We start from the raw sequence: 16,654 nt of genomic DNA on the forward strand, positions 1-16,654 counted from the left end.
TATTTCTGCTCATGGTATATGCAGGAAAAATATCACTGTCTGCAATTGTTCCAAATTCTAGGGCACTTTCTCTCAGTGCCACCCAGGGATAGATAGCTCTACGGGCAACATTCATTAATTTGCTGTTCTTTTCAAATGCCAGCAACATGAAACCTGAAATCCTTTCTAAATCTCTTCAGTCAGATGCGATCTCTCCCTTCCTGGTACTCTGTACCCTTATCACTGTACATTCGTATTCTGCCTTGCATTATAGTACAATTATTTGCTTTACACTATTACAGAAAGCTTGATAAATCAGTATCACCATCTAATTTTTCAGGTGACACAATATTACTTCCATCTCTTGATCTCTCAGTTCTTTTAAAAATAAGTGGTTTGGGGCTTCCCTGGTGGTGCAGTGGTTAAGAATCCGCCTGCCAGTGCAGGGGACACGGGTTCGAGCCCTGGTCCGGGAAGATCCCACATGCCGCGGAGCAACTAAGCCTGTGCGCCACAACTACTGAGCCTGCGCTCTAGAGCTCGCGAGCCACAACTACTGAAGCCCGTGTGCCACAACTACTGAAGCCCGCGCGCCTAGAGCCTGTGCTCTGCAACAAGAGAAGCCACCACAACGAGAAGCCTGCGCCCCGCAACAAAGAGTAGCCCCCGCTCACTGCAACTAGAGAAAGCCCGCGTGCAGCAGCAAAGACCCAATGCAGCCAAAAATTAAATAAATGAATAAATAAATAAATTTAAAAAAATAAAAATAAAAAAAAATAAGTGGTTTGGTTTTTCCTTAGAAAGTATCCCTTAGTTCGTAAAGAAATATAAATATTTTTTCTACATTTAAATAGTGTCCTTAATTATCCACCAATACCACCACCCTGTATCCCCCCTCCCTATCCCATAAAAAGACATAAATAGCAGTTGGAAGGTCAGTTTATATTACTACTTATAATTATAACATAGCGAATATAAAAGAGGGAGTTTGGGATTAATTTTTAAATTTAATTAATATGATTAAAAAAAACCCCCAAAACATGGTACCTTAGGATTTCCTCTCACACTGCAGTTCAGGGTGGCATTGTAACCAGCTATGGCGTAGGTGTTGACCAATGGCTGAGTAAACATGGGTGCCTCTGTGAAATTGAACTCTTCATACACTGGATTTTTGTAGATTTTACCTTAAAAACAAGCATTAGAGATATACAAATTGGCCTGAGAATATATTATTCTTAGCATACTTGACTCACGTTGAAAACTTCCCTGAGCTTAGAAAAACATGTGTGAAGGCCACAGGGCATTCATTCAGAAGGATACCAATGTACAGCCCATCACACATGGGAAAGAAAGCCAGAGGGGTCATCTGGAACTGACATAAATATTGGGAAGAATTCAGCGTCTGGGTGTTTTGCTCAACAATGTGCTTTAACATGAAAGTAACGAGGAAGGGCCGGAAGGACGTGGTTTATGAGGAAATGAAATGACAGGGGTGGAATCCAACTTCTCCTTTCATTGAAAAGCGGCTCTCATGTGTAGCATCCTTGAAGGTGTCCAAGAATAAAAGTAACCCAAGCTCTAAAAGTACATGGTGACTTTTTCCTACCTCTGTGATTTTAGCCATTGAGAGACCCACTACCCAGATGTTGCCATGAATGAAAGCTTGTACGTTAAAAAATGCAATCATAAAATAATCTTCCTGAAAACATTTTACTTGGAAGATTAACATTTTGGTTGGACATTCTTACCATAATTTTATTTATTTATTTTTTATTTCTTACAACAACAGAAATGTATTCTTTCACAGTTCTTGAGGCCAGAAAGACAAAATCAAGGTGCTGGCGGGGCCACGCTGCGCCTGGAGATTGTAGCAGGGAATCTGTTCCTTGCCTCTTCCAGCTTCTGGCGGCTGCCAGCATTCCCTGGCCTGCGGCTGCATCTCCTTACCGTAATTTTAAATGTGCGTTTATGATACTCTTATTCCCTTTCACCACATCGTTTTCTTTCTGTCTTCTCTGTCTCATCACTGAAAATCAAGGTTCCCAGATGTCCAGCCCGCTTCCAACTCACCATCCTTGGCAATCACGGCACTCTCTTTTGTCATTGTTACATCGTCACTGAGGCCGCACATGTTTTCGGCAAAGACCCGGAAGTAATACTCGTTTCCGATAACCAGTTCAGTGATGGTGGCACTGGTTCGGTGATAATGCTCAATGACAGTGAACCACTCCTGAAAAAAAAAAAAATAATTTGAGGAAAATCACTTAAAAATACACAGCTATTTCATCTGTTGATTAGAATAAATAACAGGGATGTTGCGTTAAGTAAGAGGGAAAAAAATCACTAATTTTTATATTGAGGGTAACAGAAATGTATATTTAACTTGTTTAATGCTTTACAATTGATTTACACTTGACTACGTAATTTAATCTTCATTTACACATTAGATTCGTTTACCCTAGATGTGGATGGAAGAGATTTTCATATATTGAGGTATGAAGAAGTCATTCTGGCTTATATGTGGTTTAACTTAAACTTTATGCTAACTAGAACAGCCTGTTTTGGGGCCTAAGAAACATACATTGTACATCTGCTTTAACCATTTAAAGAAAAGCATGCACTGTCCAGAAGTGAAGAAGGTCTCTTTTGAAGATCCAGATAAATGCCTCCTTTCCTGGGACATCAATGTTAGTACTCCTTCCGTGATAAAGCTCCCTTCCCAGGCACCAAGGTCATGATGACTTGCTGTGTATGTGTTGAACTGTCTCTTTTGGAAACCTTGAAGGAATGTATCCCTGTCATATCTGAGGTTCTTCGTTCAGACACGGTTAAAAACTGTGCTGAAACTCTGCTTCTGTGGAGCAGTTCCTCAGAGCCGTCTGAGAGGCTGTCTCCCGGGCTACAGTCCTCTCCTCTATTCTTATAGTAAATTGGTTATTGATTATTTCCATGGGCAATGTCAACTACTATCCTTATATTTTCTTCATTACTGTGCGGTGTCTGTCATCTATCTATCTACCTACCTACCTGCCTGTCTATTTATCTTTTGTATAACAAAGTATAATTATAGAATTTTCATGCCAACTTATCTATTCTGAGGGAGCGATGATGCTAAATCACAACAATTAATATCACCCAATCAACTTGCCTAACTTTATTACCGTAGGTTCTTTCAATTCTTTGCTCAGATATTACTTCCTCTACTGTTTACCCTCTTACCACTCCACTTTGGTCATACTTTTTCACCTTAACCTGGCTACGTTTTCTTCACAGCACTTGTTACCTGAACTATATGACATACTTACTATTTCACTTGCTTATCTGCTACCTCCCCCACTGGAATGGATACACAGTGATGGTAAAAATGGACTTTTCTTCTCACCCCTGTATTTCCAGTGCCTTATCACAGCACCTGGTATACAGTACGTAGCATGCATAAAATAAATGTTCATTGAATACAGGAATGAATGAATGAGCTAAAGCTATATTATTCTCTTTTTTTTTTGACTTTTTCCTCACCATGTCAAGAAATATAGTGGTTTCAAAGTTTATCTTGCCACCAGTAGAAAACCACATTGTACTACATATGTTTAGTACCACTAATGGAGAAAATACATTTGCTGACAAAAAATTTCAGAACGGAAAACGATTTTCCTTGCAACTTTTAGGGGCCATGATCATCTCTATATCTGGGATATTTTAAAGACACCAGACAGTTGTAGTTATGCCCTCCTTTATTTCCCAAGCACGATATGCAAACCTTTATTCCAACATTTATTATATTGTTTTATCATTTGGTTTTATGTCTTTCTGCTTGCTTATACTATGAGCGCTCCAAGAGCCGGAGCTGTCTTTTTGTTTTTGATCCACCAGCTAGAACAGTGCTCAACAAATAGTAAATGAGTTAATAAATGAATGTGTTGGCATACATCGTGAAGACAACGTTTATGGAAGGTATAAAGGACTATAGGAATTTAAGTGAAAAACAGCATCTGTAGCCACAGTGAGATAGTGGTGTGGCGACCTCCGGGGACGTGCACTGGGCAGAGTGAGCGTCTTCTGGTCTGTAGGTCTGTCCTTGCTGAAATGCACCAGAAACACAAGGGGATGGGATTGGGGCTCCTCTCCTGTCAGCAGGCAGACCTCAGACACACGAAGCAGCAGGAAAGTCCTGGCTCAGCTGGACTTGACTAGATATCTGAGAAGACAAGTGTTGGCAATGTGGTGGGGGTGGAAGAATGGGGGGCACCTGGAGGCAGTGTGGTACCCCTGGATTCACTGCCAGTATCTGGACCAAGGTCCAAAGAAGAGCCCTCATTGCTAAGGAAATCCAAGGTGGTCAATACCTCCCCTGCAAAGTCATCCATTGATCTAGCTCTCAAGCTGTCCAGGTTTGGCTGAAACATGTTTCTTTAAATGCCAAGTCTTATTTTGTCATGTAACACCCACCCAGGGGTGGGGGGAAAGACATGCTAGAAATAGTTTATGGAAAGGCAAGGCTTGAAATCCATTCCAGTTACTTAGACTGCTCTTTCCAACCCTCTCCCCTTCTATTAATCCAATGTAACCTTATACCCTAAGTTCTTACTGAGATCTAGTAGTGTAAATGCCTGCAGACTTCCTATCAATATCACTTGGTATGATGTTTTACTCTTCCTATGAGAATGAATAGTGGCTCCAAGCCATTCTGTGTCCAAACATTCATTTATTCATTCATTGACTTACAGGTAGAGCAATGGTAGTTGTAGTGGATGGATTCTGATTCAGAAAGACCTCGACTTTAACATTTAAAATCTGGTGATCTCCAGCAAGTTATTCAGCCTTTTGAGCCTCTGTTTCCTCATCTATAAAACATAGCTAATAATAATTCGTACTCCAACTGAGTTGCTTCTTGAATACTCTACATGCTTTTCCTCCTCAGGACCTTTGCATATGCTGTTACCTTTAGAATCTTTCTTTTCTAACTGGAATTTTTTTTTTTAAAGACATCAGTCCATGCTACCAACATTCATTTTACAAGGAGAAAGAAGTTGCATGGGTGCAGATCTGAGTCAGAATCCAGAGTGAGTAAATATTTGTTGAACGAATAACTTTATTGAATTCTACTGAGCATTCTGCCAGTTGCTTTATATTGTTTTGGCTGCACTGCGCGACATGTGGGATCTTAGTTCCCTGACCAGGGATCGAACCCACACCCCCCGCAGTGGAAGCATGGAGTCTTAACCAGTGGACCGCCAGGGGAGTCCCTGTTTTAGCCTCTTGATAAACAAGCGAGGTAAACATCAGTGTCCTTATTTTACAGATGAGGGAAATGGAGATCAAAGAGGTTAAGTGACTGTCCATGTGTATGTGGTTTTAAGTGGAAATGCAAGTCCAACTCTTCGTGGCTCCCAAGGCTTTACCCTTCCCACTGTGCCACATCACTTCTCCATGACCCTCATGAGCTCCTCACCAGAGAGGACCTCATGCTTCCCCCTTTACTTCTGATGAAATGTTATTTTGCTGCTGCTGAACCAGAGAAAGCCAGACCTTACCATGCTCTTCTTGTCGGCCTTCTGGATCGTGTACCCTGTAATGGCAGTATTTCCATCATCCTTTGGTGGTAACCATGATAGAGCAACATTCTCTCCCCAGACATCGTTGATCTTCACAACTTGGGGTGGACCCGGACGGTCTGTAGGATGAATTCATGGCATCACTGTGAGGTCACTTTCCCCCCAACCTAGACCTTGTTACAGGAGGATATTTTAAAATGTCCTTTTCTTCCTGTATTTCTACACACGTTTCTTTTGCATTCTTCTTCTCCGGAGAAGTACAATGCACTCCTACTAATCTTATCTGGAAACCTTTGACTTTCATCTTCATGGAAAGAAAAGGATTTTGAAAAGAAAATGTAAATGAAACTTCAAACATCATTAACCATCCCTCCAGGGGCCGACTACTGGCAGTGAGTCACAGGCTACCCTGCCTAATGGGAAAGGTAAGCTGATGCTAGACTTGAAATCATAGAGCCTACCTGGGCTGTGTAGTGCCAGCTTTCGGTGAGAGCCCCGAAGCCCACAGTCTGTGACAGAGGTCTTCTGCTGCACTCAAAAGGCACCTTTAATGGGAGTGAGGAAAACTTATTTCCTCTGCCATCTCTCCCTTCAAGATTCATTTGTATTTATCAGTGTTTCCATTTTATGGAAGTAGAATGCATTAATGAAGAAATCAAGTCTTTCTTCACTTTATTTTCTGCACCATGAATTTCTGTGGCCTCTGACCTTCCAGTAAATTGCAGTAACATTCAGAAAGGCCAAAAGTCAAGTAAACGAAAACTTGGGGGGAGGGATAAATTGGAAGGTTGGGACTGACATATAACACTACTATATATAAAATAGATAACTAATAAGAACCTACTGTATGGCACAGGGAACTCTACCCAATACTCTGGAATGACCTGTATGGGAATAGAATCTAAAAAGGAGTGGATATATGTATAGGTATTCACTTTGCTGTACAGCAGAAACTAACACAACATTGTAAATCAACTATACTTCAAGAAAAATTAATTAATAAAAAAGAAAACTAAATCTTCATTGGGAGGCCCCCTCAAAAAAAAATCACGCATAGAGGTGCAAAGAAGGACAATAATCATACTACGTATCTGCATAGCACTTCTTAATGTTTTCAGCGGAATTTCACATCTGTTATCCTTTGCAGTGCAAGCAGTACCCTTTCTGCCCTGAAATATTTTTCAGGTATTAAAAGGCAACTATAATTATTTCTATTTGAAATGTCAGATTGAAAAGAATAAATATCAGAGTGCTTTCTGGTCATGTTTTTCTCTCTTTTAAGCAACATTTAACATGCAGTCTTCATGGGCTCCGGGGGTGGAGCCCTTTCTACAATTACCAACAACGAGTCTCTACAACCACAGCTTTCTATCTCCTGTTTTCACCAACTTGTCCTACAGACAGATGTCTTCTCCCAGTTCAACTTCCCACCTGCACCCCAGGTCTGCTTTGTCTTCAAAGTTCACGTTGGCTTTTCAAACACTTGCTCCCCAACAGTAAATGGCTAGATTTTTACAGTCATGGCAGAAACATAAATCTGGGACTAATAAAATAAGTAGGATACTAATAGTTACTATTTATTGAACACTTTGAGCGTGTGAGTGACATGCCAGGGACTTGTAACTACCTGGTAAAGTAACTACATGGCAAAGTAGGAAAAATAAAAAAGTCCCTCCTTGTGTTTCAGAGGGCAAGGCTCTTCCAGACCCAACCACAAGGGCTTCCATTAAAATAGAGCCAGCGCAGAGCACAGGAAGATCAGCTCGGTGCTTTGTGTCCACCTACAGGGGTGGGATAGGGAGGGTGGGAGGGAGACGCAAGAGGGAGGAGATTTGGGGATATATGTATATGTATAGCTGATTCACTTTGTTATAAAGCAGAAATAACACACCACTGTAAAGCAATTATACTCCAATAAAGATGTTTAAAATAAATAAATTAATTAAATAAAATAAAATGGAGCCAGGCCAGACCCAAGGGCACATATAACATCCTCAACACTCCTTTCAACTTAACAAAAATCAAGACAGTTTAGTCAGCACGAAAAGATTGCTTAGTTCAAAGGACATGACCTTTCACCTAAGGGAAGGCTTGCCACAGGAAGCTGCTCCTTTGGTTAGAGAACCTCTAGTTCTAGCACATGTGCTAAACTGTAATCATAAAATTGATTGGAGACAAGGCTTCTCCTAACTCTGCTCTTAAGTTTATTTCTTGACATTGCAAAAATTAAAGAACAGTTCAAGCGAGAAGGGTCTACTTGTAAGAGACCCTCCCTCTATTGCCCTAACTGTGGAAACAAGTAAGAACTAACCTTGTTTGGACAGGTAAGTATCTAAGCCCTGCACGACCAACCACAATTCAGTCTTTAACTGTTTAACTCTGTTTAGGTATACCTTTCCTACATTTAATAAAAATTCTTCATTCTCCATTAACGTTACTATTAGCAAATTTTAAATGTAGTAGGAAACATGTTAAACTATATCTAGAATCTATAATGTTTTCTTAATGCAAGAATTCAACATGGGAAATAGTTTTAGCATTGAAGCGTTGAGAAACAGAGTAAGAGAGAACTGGATTGTAAAACAGCACTGATAGTTTTCACTAGAAAGCACATACATTAATTTTCTTTACTATATATGCCTTAAGTCTCCCATGATTAGTCCTTTTAGTCAGTGAAAAATTATTCTAAAATGCTAACCAATCTTCCTAATTTATCTATCTTTTTTTTAATTCTAAAAAGAGGAATTTTCATGAGTGTAAAGGGCTTAGAATCATTGTCTGGAGTGTTGTCCGGATACACTGTAAATGCTGTGCAAAGGCTCTCTTTAAAGATGCAACCTCTTCCTGGTAAGTTCTCCCAATTCCTCCCTCTATAGCTCATTAGTTTCCTAAGAAAATAGCCCCTAATGGAAGACATTACAGGCATACTTCATTTTATTGTGCTTCATTCACAGATACTGCATTTTTTTTTTTTTTTTTTTTACAAATTGAAGGTTTGGGGCAACCTTGCATGGAGCAAGTCTACGGGCACCAATTTTCCAACAGCATTTGTTCACTTCCTGTCTCTGTGTCACAATTTGGTAATTCTTGAAATATTTCAAACTTTTTTATTATTGTTGTATTTCTTATGGTGATCTGTGATCAATGATTTTTTGATGTTACTATTGTAATTGATATGGCATTTTTTTTTAGCAATAAAGTATTTTTAAAATTAAAAAAATAAATAAATAAAAAAAAATAAAAAGAGGAATTTTCTGTAGAGCCAGCCTAACAGAAGAAATTCTGACTCTTGCCTTATTGACAAGGACAATTTGTCTCCATATAGAATGTTCTAGTTCCCTCCTCCAAACCTACCAACAACCTGGATATCGATGGATGCAGTTTCCACGTATTTTTCCACTTTGACCTGCAGATCATATTTCCCAGAATGGCTCCTCTCTGCTTTTCTGATAAATATGATTGTATCGGTCTCAGAGTTGCGAATGTTGATCTGATTCTTATCAATAGGTGCACCGTCTTTCTTCCAAGTTAATTCTGGTCTTGGTTTTCCCTTAAAAGAAAAAAAAAAAAGACAGAAAAAGTAGAGGCGGGAGGGGATCAGATTGTCTCCAGATTTTTTTTCAGCATTAAAAAAATGGGCAGTGGCTTACCCCATCCTAGGCAAGGTTGGAAAATGGTCTGGTGGTGGGCAGTTACAGCAGTAACGTAATATTCACTATTGCCCATCGATTGCATTCTGTATGCAAGGTACTATGTTAGGTACACGATATTTATAACTTCCCTTACTCTTCACATCAGGATAAGTATCATTATCCTCATTTTTTTTTTTTTTGATAGAGGTATTAAATGACTTGCACAAGGCCTTGCAGCTAAGTGCTGGAACCTGGTCTTCTAGCCAGGTCTCTTCAGCTCCAAAGCCTGCACATCACAGCCTAATGGTTCAGAACATGGGCCCTGGGACCCTAGAATCTGTATTTGGATCCTGACTCCACTACTTAATAGCTGTGTGACTTTGGGCAAGTTATTTAAACTCCCTGCCTCAGTTTCCCAATCTGTAAAATGGAATGAGAGTACCTTTCTTCAGGGTGGTTATCACAACTGAAGTTCTTAGAAAGCTTCGGCGCACTGCAGAGGTGTTTCATTAATATCATCTACATGCTAATGATTATTATTGTTCCACTGTACTGTGTTGCTCAGTTCAGACTTGTCTGTAATTCTCTCTCTGTTCTCTCTAGCAGCTGAAACTATTCTTTAAGAGCAGACTTTGAGTAATTATAATCTCATTCAAGGACATGAGTTTCAGTTTATGTTACAAAGGAACTTCCTAGGATTCCTGAGCGCCCAGGCTCACCCCACAGACAGGAACCAAGCATTAATTCCGTTGGGTAATGCACAGCCTAACCATGGGCTCCTAATGTGGCTTGTTGATAGGTTCTGCTAAGGAATGTGAGAGACACACATCAAACCCCTCCCCACAGGGCTTGAAGAATGGTTGCAGGTGCTCAGATGTGCATATGGGGAAGTAGAGAACAATATTGTTAAAGATGGGAAAAATAGTTCCAAGTCTCATTTCCTTAAGTGTACAATTTACTATTAACTACTGGGGAAAAAAATTGAGTTCTCTGATAATGTATGGAGTGAAAAAAGCACTGGATTCAGTATCTGGAGATATAGACTCTGTTCATGGCACTACCATTTATTTGCTGTGTGACTTTGGGCAAGTCACTTAACTTCTCTGAATGTCAGTTTCTTCCCTTCTCAAGGGGGGTAAGGAAATCTGCCATTCCTGCCTCACAAGGTGTTTCTGGGGCTCAAATGAGAAAAGATTCGAGAACTCTAGAGGTTACATAAATATACAAACATGACATACCAGTCTCATCACCCCCTTCCTGGTAGCTGACCAGCCCCTGGGGTGCCATACCTATGAGGTCCCTGTTCTCATGCTCTCTCCTCTCCCAGACCCAGGGACAGAGCTGAATACACTCCCCCACCCCTAACAAGATCCAGGAACTGGGATTAGCCCTAGCTGTTGACATGATGTGGGAACTAGAGGGCTGATTCAGCCCCAGTCCAGGGCTGGGGCTGGGTCCTGGGTGCCCGCCTTGTGCCAACTCCTGGCTTTTTTTTTTAGGCTGTGGGAGGGCAGAAGTGGGAGGAACCTTGCCAAGCCATCGCCTTCCTCCTCTGCTGTGTTCACACTCACGTCCTCCTTGACTTCCGTTCTGATTTCATGTGCTGTGTACGTAGAAGCTAACTGCCTCTTCTAAGGCTGGGCCCCAGGTACAATGAGAATGGCCTGAACTGGCTGTCCCTTTAGGTTAGTTTTCATGGGAGCCTGTGCTTGAACCAGCTCTGCGTGTGTGTGTATGTGTGTGTGTGTGTATCCAAATGTTTGCAGAGACCTAAATTCCAGTTCTAAGGCCATGCTGTCTGACGTAACAGCCGCAAGCTCAATGTGGCCATTTAAACTAAAACTAATTAAAATTAAGGAAAATTAAAAATTCATTTCCCCAGTTGCCCTAGTTTCTAGCTGCACCTTTCAAGTCCTCAATAGCCACATTTGGCTGCTGGCTACCATATTGGACATTGCATATACGGAACATTCCTATCATCACAGAAAGTTCTATTGAACAGCACTGTTTAGAGGCATAAAAGGAATCGAATGAGTAAGGAGGTAATGGTGAAGTGTGTGTGTGTGTGTGTGTGTGTGTATGTGTGTGTGTGAGAAAGAGAGAGAGAGAGAGAGAGACCAAAAGTGATTATCATATGCAAAGCCTGGTTAATCTTATAAACAACAGATTCTTTTGAGGGAGCGATGATTTAACAATGTTCATTTATTTCAGTTAGGGGCATCAAAATTTCAAATTTCAGTTATCCCTCATTGGAATTTGGGTGATTTGAGTGTGGTTTGAGGTAATCATGGGAAGTAAGCACATGTTGTTTTCCTGAATGTTACACCAAGAACTTCACTTAAAAGGAAGATCAGTTTTACAGATGGATAGAACCAGAAAGATCTTTAAGCATTTCTTGTTGCGGTGTCTCCTGGGTGTTTCCTCTCTGGCACCCTGTGTTCCCTGAGCTTCAGACAAGACTAGGTCTCATTTATCTCATGCAGAAGGAAAATCTATGACAGTTTTATAGACTTCTGTACTTAAAAAGCAGGAGGTTGTTTAATCACTCTCCAAATCTCCTCCATCCTTTCCTGCTCCTCCTCTGAGGAAATTCTGAATCATGAATAACTTAAATGCTGAAGTCCCTCCCTCTACTCCTTAAACACCCCAGCATGGGAAAGAGAAAATGAGCGACCCTGAATTATTACCTGGAAAGGTATAACCAGATTGATGGCTTCTCCAACTCTGCGGATATAGGTTTGCTTTAGGTGCCTTGGGATGCGAATCTTTGGAGCCTCTGAATGAGAGTAGAAGAGTGTAATTTTGCAGTCAGTATCATACACTGGAAGCAGCATTACATAAGCATACTTGTCATGATACTCACCAGGACTTCCCTATGCTCATGTCTCTGAAGTAAAACCTCAGTTGGGCTACTAACAGATTATATGTGGTAACTTTGGTTCCAAATGTTCCCTTCAGGGAGAGATGTTTTAACAGTTTGACTCAACAAGATTATTCCCTGACCTCCTTAATTTTACTACAACTTCCTATTTTTATTATAAGCCTAAAGCAACTTTCTAGAAAAACACTAAATTTTCTCTTAGGACCTTATATATTGTTTTCTTAGTTTCTAACACTGAGTATATTCTCCAATGAACATTCCATAAAAGATCTGCAGTCACCACATTAGCTGGTAGGACTGCCCATTTTTTCTCACCAGAAAAGAATAATAAAAAATGCTTTAGCACCTAGCACTTGTTATTTATGTAATTATGTTAGAATTTGATGGTAACTTTCTCCCTTTATGACTAAGGTGAAGTATATAATAGGCAGCCCTAGCCCACTGTATATTAATGTTCATTCATTAAGCACCATGAAGATACTAGAACATGTGGATGTAAACCCATCAGAAGCAGAGAATCAAGGCTCATGGCTCACAGCGATGAGGTGGGTCACATCACTTGAGGGCTCTGTATGGAACAGATACTGGGATAAATGCTTTCCACGAAGGGACCAGTTTAAACCTCACAGCCACCTTATGACACAGGTACTGTTTTTACTTTAGGATAAAGAAGTTAAAGCAACAGGGGTTTAAGTCACCTGCCGCAAGGTGACACAGCCAGGATTAGACCTGGAATCAGCTTCCGGTGCCTATGCTCTGCTTAGACACATGGACTGCGGGGTCAGAGAGATCTGGGTTTGAGTTCCAGATCAGACAGTAGATCTGGTCTCAGCCTATTCCGTAAAACTGGGATGATAACAGCATCTAATTCACAGCATTGTAGTGAGGATTAAATAAGGTCATGCATATAAAGCATTTAGCATAATGGCTGAGAAGAGTAAGTGCTCAATAAACTTTAGGGGAAGATGATGATGATGATGGTAGTGGTGGTGATTTCTGAATGTTGGAGCTGGAAGAGAACTTGAGAGATCCTCTAACTCCCTAACTTTACATAGGAGGAAAAGGAGACTCAGCGAGGTTCTGTAGCACATTACACCATCATCATAATAAAAGCTAACATATACCAAGGGCTTATTATGTGGCCAGCATTCTTTAAGCAAATAACATGGATTAATTTATTCAACTCTCACAACCTCTTGATGTGGTAAGTACTATTATTGTATCCGTTTTGCAGATGAAGAAATTAAGGCACAGGAAGATCAAGTCCCTTGCCTGAGACCACATGGTTAATAAATGAAGGAAACAGGACTCAGCTTTCATAGTCTGTCTCCAGAATCTACTAAGAAAATGTACATGCTTCATACTTTCTACCATCCATCCATCCATCCATCCATCCATCCATCCATCCCCTAACTTACTCCCAAAAGGTTTCAGGCAGTCACACCGTAAGTCTGTGGCTCAACATGGTCCAGACCCAGATGTTCAGGCCCCTTCCCAGTATTCTTTGCCCTGGAGCACCGATTCTCAAATTTTTTGGTCTTAGAATCCCATTACACTCTTAAAAATCATCAAAGGCCCTGCAAAGCTTTTGTTTATGTGGACTGTATCTATCATATTTACCATACTAGAAATTAAAACCAATAAATTTTGAAATACTTATATATTTATTGCTTGAAAAATAATAACAACATAAATATCATTTAAATGAAAACAACCATATTTACATTAACAAAAATTTGTGATATGAGTGGCATTATTTTATATTTTGGCAAATCTCTTTAATCTCTGACTTAATAGAGGCTAGCTGGACTTTATTTGTTTCTGCCTCTAATCTGTTGCAATACACTGTTTTGGTTGAAGTACATGAAGAAAATTTGGCTTCACACAGACAGAAAGAATATTTTAATAAACTTTTCAGACAATTGTGGGTATTCCTCTTTGATTCTACACTAAAACACGAGTTGTAATTTCTTAAGGGTTAGCTGCAGGATGGAATCTGAAACCTTCCATGAACTTTTCATATCTGTTACATTAAAGCCCATTGGTCTGCCTTCCATTTTGAATGTATCTTACCCATGCATGATTTTTTGTAACTTGCACTGGTCATTTGGAAAATATTGCTTCAGTGAATTATGCAGATTGTCCAAATGTTGAAATACTGCATTATTCAATGTCAAAAAATTACATTTGCTACTATCACCACCTACTTCATCAGAAAAGATTTTAAGTATTGGAAAGCTGCCAAGTCCATGACGGTGGATACCAGTTTTCCATAATTTTAATTTTTGCTTCAAAGATTAAAGTTTTTCATTGACAAGTTGACAATAAATACTGTAAGTTGTTTTCCTTCAAGTAACAGGCTCACTCCATTCATTTTCTAGAAAATGTCTGCCAAATACCCAAGTCTGACTAGCCAGAGTTTGTCACTCTGTCATTCTTTCGAGGAAGAATGGAGTTTCATGGAAAAGGTCACGAGTTTAGGCTCTAATTCAGTTGCACAAATGCTTTTCCTAGAGACAACCATCGTACTACGGTATTTAGCGTAAGAGTTTCACAAATACTTTGCATTTCATTGTCATACAGAGTATAGGAAAAAAGTGTACTCAAGAACCAAGGTTTAAGAATATTAATGATCTGTATGTATCATCAAGAACACTCCAAGGCAAAACTGGCCCTTTAATTTTTTTGTTTTTGTTTTTTTTTGTTTTTTTTTTGGCCCTTTAATTTTAATTGCGAGTGCATGGGGGTGAGGAAGAAAAGACCAGCCAGACAATTTGGTGGCACAGATTGGATCTGTGCTAAGGCACCAGCAGTTCTACACACCATCACTTTTGTACCATCCGTGCAGAGGTCAAGCATTGAAAAGGGAAAACAATGTGTTCATATTATTATGAAAATGGTTTTGACCTCGCAGACTCATTTGAGCCATTTTCCTGCTGTATGGTTTGTCTGAAATGCTTCCCCCGCCGCTCCCCCCCACCCCTTGTGACTAGGCAGCCCAGCTGCCTATTGGCTCATGGAACCTGGTGTAGTTATCTGGTCCTCATACCAAGTTATAAACCGGGAGCTGACTCCCCACGCTGCCTATAAAGGGCAGTTTTGTTCATTTCTAACTCCCAGGAGATATTAATAAAATATCAAAGGAGTGACAACAAAATAGGAGGGTTTGAGAAAGAAAGAGGTTAAAAAAAATGTGAAATGGAGACAAAATTTTGAAAGCCTTGCCACCTACCTATGATTTCTTTCACAAGGATGGGCTGAGAGTAGTACTTGGGATCGCTGGCACCGGCGGCGTTCACAGCTTTCACGCGCACAAAGATCCTTGCATCCGTTGGCAGACCTGTGATGGTGAACTTGGTCTTCTCGATCAGCTCTGTGTTTGCAACTATCCAGCTGTCAGCTAAAATCCATTAGGAAAAAAAAAAAAAACCAAAAGACAAGAAGGAAGAATGGTGGTTAGTGAAAGAAATCATCCTGTTAAACAGTCAACTCCAAATTAGTATTTTACTCAAAATTAAATCATTTGGAGGGAATGTGACTTTGGCCTAGACTCAGACTACATGGCTGGGTGTTTTTCATATTTAAATGAAAAATGGCCTAGAATGGCTAATGTAAATAGCAGGAAGAATGATAATCAGATTCTACCATATTTGAAAAACCTCTTATTCAGGATACTAGGGTATCCTGAACAATGGTAACTGTCCCAGGAATTTTGTAGTAGTTTATCCCAATTTGGTTTTACAAGGTACATTTTTACAATTGATGTAACCATGATGATGTTTAACCATTTATACACATTAAAGTTCAGAAAAAGAGGAAAATGCTATTCTTATGAATGAGAGACACCAACCTTTACAGTCATATGATCTCTCCATTTTATCCTGGCTGGTTTATTATTATAAGACATTAATATGGGCAGGGGAAATCTGATCATGCTCCCAATGATGAAGAAAAGATGCTTATATCCATGGCAAAAGGAACCACAACTCAGGAGCCAAGACCTCATAAGGAATTGGCACGATCTTTTACCGCAATCAAAAGTTCTGATTTTTTAAATAGTTTTGGTGGCTTTGTCTACAACAGCAAGAAAATTTAAAGCCAGCATCCAGGTTTTACAAATATTTCAGGTTCTAAAAGTTTGTATGCATTATTATGCCCACGGGGGGAAAAAAGAAGCTTGGATCCCACATTGTAAACTCACCGCCCGCCCTCCCCCTCCATCTCTAAGGGCTTTTTTGTGTGTGGGTGTACTTCAGGCTGGGGCATGGAACATTCCCAGAAACTTTATCATACAGTAAGAAAGTTTGAGAGCTTTCAGAGAATACTTTACCTGGTAGATCATATGCAGCCTCCCCATTTTCACCAGACTGTTTTGCTGATGTACCTTTGAGAATCCATCATTAAAATTAATTAAACACACCCACTCTCACAACAGAAGAATATCGTACCAGTAGTCAGCATTCTCTGTTAGTAAAGTATGCAACGTATGCAAAGATATTTGTCTTCAGAACAGTGAGAAGAGACCAAACACATTAGAGGAGGGGGGAATTCCTCAGGAGGGGCACAGCCTGCTCTGTTCAGACTGTGGGCTTTTTTTGTCCTGAGGC

At 40.1% G+C, this 16,654-nt stretch overlaps 1 protein-coding gene across 12 annotated transcripts in view; it reads right to left on the bottom strand.

Annotated features, from left to right (window-relative positions):
• Positions 1-16,654, bottom strand: part of MYBPC1 (myosin binding protein C1) — a gene marked incomplete at its 3' end in the record, with an annotated part of 95,717 nt that overhangs the window by 7,088 nt on the left and 71,975 nt on the right. For 7 of the 12 annotated variants that reach the window (XM_082419329.1, XM_082419327.1, XM_082419321.1 and 4 more), the window contains 7 exons: positions 16,378-16,431; positions 15,280-15,447; positions 11,854-11,942; positions 8,889-9,084; positions 5,514-5,653; positions 2,050-2,209; positions 1,027-1,163 (listed from right to left, as the gene is read on the bottom strand). In XM_082419329.1, the coding sequence (XP_082275455.1) occupies positions 1,027-1,163; positions 2,050-2,209; positions 5,514-5,653; positions 8,889-9,084; positions 11,854-11,942; positions 15,280-15,447; positions 16,378-16,431 (944 nt within the window). The remainder of the gene's footprint in view (positions 1-1,026; positions 1,164-2,049; positions 2,210-5,513; positions 5,654-8,888; positions 9,085-11,853; positions 11,943-15,279; positions 15,448-16,377; positions 16,432-16,654) is intronic. The other 5 variants (XM_082419323.1, XM_082419332.1, XM_082419328.1 and 2 more) reach the window with 1 other exon arrangement.

This window comes from Balaenoptera physalus (genome assembly GCF_965194825.1).
Source record: "Balaenoptera physalus genome assembly, chromosome: 13".
Lineage (NCBI taxonomy): Eukaryota > Metazoa > Chordata > Mammalia > Artiodactyla > Balaenopteridae > Balaenoptera > Balaenoptera physalus.